The 6,000-nt window shown below is 39.5% G+C and overlaps 1 protein-coding gene across 2 annotated transcripts; it reads right to left on the bottom strand.

The window, feature by feature from the left end:
• Nucleotides 1–2,172: 2,172 nt before the first annotated feature.
• LOC115024434 (endoplasmic reticulum protein SC65-like) lies at nucleotides 2,173–5,936 on the bottom strand. Of its 2 annotated transcripts, XM_029455968.1 has the most exons (7): nucleotides 5,439–5,936; nucleotides 4,696–4,845; nucleotides 4,281–4,452; nucleotides 3,621–3,749; nucleotides 3,393–3,538; nucleotides 2,955–3,038; nucleotides 2,173–2,440 (listed from the first exon to the last, which is right to left on the bottom strand). In XM_029455968.1, the coding sequence occupies exons 1-7, from the start codon at nucleotides 5,898–5,900 to the stop codon at nucleotides 2,294–2,296; spliced, it is 1,290 nt and encodes a 429-aa protein (XP_029311828.1). In that variant the 5' UTR covers nucleotides 5,901–5,936; the 3' UTR covers nucleotides 2,173–2,293. The 2 variants fall into 2 exon arrangements, with proteins under 2 accessions (XP_029311828.1, XP_029311829.1); XM_029455969.1 differs by lacking the exon at nucleotides 3,621–3,749.
• Between the last annotated feature and the right edge of the window lie 64 nt (nucleotides 5,937–6,000).

Here is a 6,000-nt window from a genome sequence, read left to right as displayed (position 1 = left end):
ACAGAAAGTTAGTCGGCAACTGTTTTGATCATTTAATCGTTAAGGTTATTTTTGTGCAAAAATATCAAACATTTAATTAAATGGAAAAAATCATAATACAGAAATGAATCATTCTTTGCAGCTCTATTCAGTCTTTTCCCGTTTTAATTAATCTTAGCTGCCCTGTTGGTTCTATCAGACACCTGAATGTTTCTCTTTATCTTCCCCTCATCTTCTGTCTCCACGTCATTCCTCTTCTCTTTCCAGATCTAAGTGAGTGTGAGTCGTATCTCTCTGCTGTCCTTTCTTCCTTACACTGTGTCCAGTCCGCTCTGAGGAGACCAAACAAAGATGTCTTCCACTTCCGAGCCCTCGGACCTCTTCTGTTTCCTTTTCTGATTTCCCGGAAAGTCTGATTTATTATTTACCTGAGGACGCATTCCCATATATATATATATATATATATATATATATATATATATATATATATATATATATATATATATATATATATATATATATATATATCTCACACACACACACAGAGCCCCTAACTGAAGTGTGTTTACTCAACTTTTTCTTTCTCCTTCCATTAGTTACAGCTGATCTTCTGCCATATACACTGTTATTGTTATTTACCCCTTTTAAGTGATTTCATGAAATAAGTACTTTTTCTTTTGGAAACCTGTTTTTAATAGATGTTTAACCAAGAGCACCACCACCTCCTGTCACTGGTGTGACTTTAATTGCAATAGCAGTGTAGAAATATCACCAAATAGTGAATGTTGACATTTGATCGGTCTACATTAGGGTTATGTTTGTGTGCTAGGCCTTTACATTCCACAGTAATACTTTCTCCTCTTATGCTGCCTTTCAATATCCCTCCTAATCCAATGCTTCTACATAATATGCATTAATGTATGAATGTAGTTCAGGCCTGCAAGGAAGCTAGTTGTGTCTCTGCGCGTTGACATTCATATAGATTTCGGTACTACACACTGAATGTTTTTATCCCGCTGTATGACATTTAATCCATATACAACCAATATGCATACAAGTATGCTGGTGCTGATGTACATAGTGTATCATAAGGCTGACTCTTTAAAACAGCAGTGACTCACTGCCGCTTTGAATTGAAGCACAAGCTTGGAAAGAGAAGACTCTTCCTGCCTCTCAGCGCAAAACTGCTAATTTTGAAGATTCAATTAGCGAGCGAAGATTTGAATCTTCGCAGTTTAGGGAAATCTGAGCTCTTGGTTTCCAAAATAGTTTGAAGCCTCATCCTTTGGGCCACAGAGAAAGATGTGAGTGTAGTATGTTACATACATGCCTCTGCAAAATTATGACCTAGATCAGACTTCCAAGCTCAGACACGCATCTCCTTCGATTTCCACGTTTGTACATAAATGAGTTGGCTTCTATGTGCTCGGTCAAGCTGAGGTAATAGTAGAAATATAAACATTCAAATATGCTTTATCACTAAAGGGTTTCATATCATTTAATAAGTCCATATGATAAGCAATACATGTACATTTCAAAAAGAATGTCAGGTTTAAAAGATGTCCTCCCGTGGTTGTTATTACAAAGAGCGCTTGAGAAGCTTCAATAAATAACAATCGCACAGCTGCCACACGACGATGTGAGTTACACTGCCAGTCAACAGTAGCATTGAAGGAATACGTTGACATTTTCTCTGCCTCTGAAATTAAAAACAATTTAAAAAAAAAAAGCTTAGTAACATTCCTACTTGATGAAAATGAGTGCAGTTAGATGCTAACCTTATTTTGAATTTTAACATCAGGTGAAGTTAAAAATGCTGAATTTAAAATGTCATCACTTTTTAATCCTACTTGAACGCCGTATACACGCTGTACAAAATCTAACACTCAAGGACCGACTATGAGGTCACACGGTCTGTGATCATTGTAGTTGGACTCATAATAGGATTTTTGACGAGATTCACATTATGGTGTCAACATTGTTTAGTCGCACAGGGAGGCAACCAGTATTAGCTTATGATGTAAATACGCATATTATTGTATATTAAAATGCATATTAAATATATCTGAATAACAGTGACTGTGTGTTTCATTGTTGTATTGATCCAGTTTTACGCAAACAGCTTGTTAATTTGTTAAACACTTGAGAGTGTGTATAGAAGACTAGTTAAGAGAAAAACATGGTTATTGACTTTCTTTTATTTAAAACACAGATAAATGGATACAAATAGGGACAGAAAAGGACATGAAAGGGAAATGCTAAAGACATTTTTCAGATCTACTGTTAAATGTTAAATCCTCACTCTCAGCTCTCTTTAGATATTTGTCTCCCCAGTGTCTCCTTTAGCCTCCGGCTGCCTCCAGTCGGCGTAGATGGACTCCTCGTAGTCTCCCATCCCTTCAAACTCGACATCGGGAGACTCTGAGGCAAAACGTGCAGCTTCCTCTGGTCCAAGAAAATCCTGAGAGGAAAAGAAAAAAGAAAATAATGTACGATGATAATTACTGTTAGAGGTGTTTTACAGATTTCCATAACTATTTTATACGGATTGCAAACAAACATCACACTCTTTGGAATACTTTGAAAGGATTTCTCTTAACGTTGTCACTTAAGTTTTCTTGATTCCAACATTTTGTAAAAAAGCCTTTTTTTTTTCCTTCACTGAAGAATAACAGTGCTTCTGAAAGTTGCATGGTAAATGGATCACACACACACACACACGGAGACACACACAGAGACACACACACACACGGGGAGACACACACACAGAGACACACACACACACACACACACACACACACACAGACACACATTGGGGTTCAGTATCTCACCGACCCTCCAATCGGTGGACGACCACTCTACCTCCTGAGCCACAGCCTCCTTATTCTTAGTAGCCTCAAAGTTTTTCCTCCTCATTTTTGGGAGATCACAAACACTAGTTAGGAAAATATGTTGTAGTTTTTCTTTAATCTCACCTCATCATCCAACTCTAAGTACTTCTCTGCAGAAGTCAGCATCTGCTTTAGAGTGACTGTGTGGTTGTAGAGTTTGAGAGCCTCCTGTGTAAACAGACACATGACAAGAGCATCAGAAAAACAAACTCATTTCCTGTGTTTGAACCAGTTTATGCTTCAAAGTAGCGGAGAACAAATGTTTGATTAGTGGCCTTCAACAGTCAGTACTTTAAACTTTTATTATTGTTAAAAAACAATTAGGTTGAACGGCAGATTTTTCTTTCAACTCCATAATATAACTTTGTATCTCGGCCATTTTCTTGCTTTAGCAGCGATATGATGGTACAACTGTCTGTAGTTACTGTTTTTTTCACATGAAACTAAATATATGGCACGCATAAAGAATCAGGAGCTGTAGTTAGTTACTTGAGACGCAACAGATTTGATATTTTCTCTCACCATCCTGGGAGTGAAGTGGTCGGGCTGGAGGCCCCACTGTTCACTGTACGCTTTATAATACTGCAGGTTCTGCTTCATGACATGATCCTCGGGTTCAAACAGGAAGTAGCTGTACGCACAGGGCAACGCACTGCGGCCGTCGTTCACTGGTCAGAGAAAAAACATCAGATACACAGATGAGTGTTTGTTATTCAAGAGCAGTGATGGAAAGCTCAGTTGTAAACTTACATTTATAGTAGGCATACTGGAGGTAGTGGTACATAGTGGCCACAAATTTCTCCACAAAATAACCACCAACATTAGGCATCAAGTTTTCTTCACACTTGAGTTTACAGTGTAATACGTCAACATAAACATCTGTGGAAAAGCAAAGCAGGGCAAAGATTAGTTTTTATTTAGTAAGAATCACAAAGTTAAACCAGACAACAGTATTCAGATCCTTAAGTACCAATACATTAATGTACTCCAATTCATGTAACAATCCTGCAAGGTGGTCTGCGCTCTCTGAGAGCCCTTCTAGTTATATGTGAAATGATATGTTATTGTTGTAGCTGGTTGAGGTGAAGCCAGCTTTACTTTATACACAGTTGGGTAGTTTAGTCCTATGGTTACCAACATAGCGGTCGGGCCCTTACAAAGGATCACAAGATAAATCTGAGGTGTCATGAGATGATTTATGGGAAAGTAAAGAAGAAGAAAAACAACCGAAACATGACAAGGGCCCCAACTACACACTGCATTTTATTGAGCGGCCCCAAGCCATTAGCAATGTGTTGTATTTTATTTATATCTTGGAGAGATCATAATTTCTAAGTTTAGATGTATTTTTATGTACTATCTATGTACATTATTTTCCTCACGATTAAACGATAAGTAATGCATACTAACCTGCTGTGACTGCGTAGAAGTCACTGTGTGGGGAAAGTTGACTGATCCCTTCACAGTCTGCCTGACAGAGGTCGTACTCATGGAGGTAGAGGCTCAGAGCTTCCTCCATGTGTTTAACACCGCTGCTGTAGTCACCTGAATTTATGAGTTTCACTCCACTCAGAAAGGAAGCCTAGAAAGGACATTATTGATGCTGTATAAATAGTTCTGATGTTGAAACAAAAGTCTTATGTAATTCTCAAGCAGTGGTTGAAAAAACAAGCCCAACATGCTTATTGTACAGCTTTTAATGTCATCAGATCAACGTGTTTCAATCATCTCTGAGAAATATGACGTGTTCTGCTTTTAAATGTGACTATTTCATCAGATATTCATGTTGAAAATGTTTTTTATGAAGGACAGAGGTTGTCCTCACCTCATGTGGTTGTTCTTCGTGGTCTGCGAGGTAGCCGCTCAGGTTGTACTGGCTCTTGTACTCCTCCATCAGCTGCTGCATCTCCTGGTCCTCGGGGTTCTTCTGGAGGTAGGTGTAGGCACATGGGATGGCCCTCTGCAGGTTATTAAGCTGGGAGAAAAACACTGAATCACCTCGGGCTGTTGTTAGGAACACAGAGTGACCCGTACATGATGCTGCAGGTAACTGTCAAATAAACACCACAAACACTCTCTCACCCAGTGGCCATAAAACGTGCAAAGGTTTCCGTCAATCTTTTCTATTTGTTAAGGGTCATTTGTTCTTTTGTTAGCTTAAGAATAGAGGGACTGGAGAAAGTGTAGGTCATCACCAGAGTTTGTAGTTCGCAGTTCTCATTTCATGTCAGGAACCTCCTCTAAGAAACAACAATCCTCCTGTGAAGTTTATCTTTAAAGCCACGTTTGCCCAGTTTCTTTTTATGTTGTTGGTTATTTAGTATAATTACAATTCCTATTGATTCTATCATTTCCAATCAGTTGATATTTAATGCAACTGTATCATTGATCATTTTGCTGGTGACCTCTGGAATCCGAGGAGCTCATTTTCAATTCCCCTGGTAATGCCTTAATTGTGTCAGTAAATGCGCGCTGTATGTTTATTTATTCATATTAGGTTAAACATGTTTTAGGGGTGATGATATATGGCTGTGATATGTTGAAATAAGGTGTCCTTGTTTGTCTCACCCTGGAGTGGGCAAAGTGCAGGTATCTGTAGGGAGATCTTCTGCTGAAATCCTCCAGGATGTGTCTGCTGGGAGGAGGGAGCTGCAGCGCGGGGAAGTGCGCTCTGCACTTTTTCTGACAGGACGCTCTCATCATAACGCGCCAGTAGACTCCGAGGTCCCCGTTTCCTGTAAAGGACGGTTCTTCATGTTTGCTAGTATTACAGTGCAGCATGCAGTATCTCACGCTGTCTTTAAGAAGCCGGTACAGGCGCAAACTCGATTCCAAATAATCCGTCGACTCCGTCCACTTCTCTGCTGCGTAATGATCCAAAGCCAATCCATACGCAGTGGTGAGGGGCATGAGCTCCTCTTTGGGGAAATTTCTGAAGTTGTAGTTTTCATATTGCGCGTCTGTCGTACAAACAAAGGTCAAACAGAGCAACGTCATTAACGCGTCTCCTTTTGCGCCAAATTCAACCATGTTAAGATAATATTCCACATATTATTGTGCTGCTTCTGTCTGCTTCTGCTGCTTTCCAGTGTCTGAGTGGTGGTCTGCTGAAGTGCTTAGGGCTCTGTGG

This window comes from Cottoperca gobio, chromosome 19, assembly GCF_900634415.1.
Source record: "Cottoperca gobio chromosome 19, fCotGob3.1, whole genome shotgun sequence".
NCBI lineage: Eukaryota > Metazoa > Chordata > Actinopteri > Perciformes > Bovichtidae > Cottoperca > Cottoperca gobio.
Note: the sequence above shows the minus strand (reverse complement) of the source record. Positions and strands in the feature narration are given on the sequence as shown.

Coding starts and splice junctions, on each gene's coding strand:
- LOC115024434 (XM_029455968.1), bottom strand. CDS start 5,900: ATGGTTGAATTTGGCGCAAAAGGAGACGCGTTAATGACGTTGCTCTGT. Junction 4,846..5,438: donor TGCACTTTGCCCACTCCAGG/GTGAGACAAACA, acceptor TTTTTCTCCCAG/CTTAATAACCTGCAGAGGGC. Junction 3,750..4,280: donor CTTCTACGCAGTCACAGCAG/GTTAGTATGCAT, acceptor GCTTTTCCACAG/ATGTTTATGTTGACGTATTA.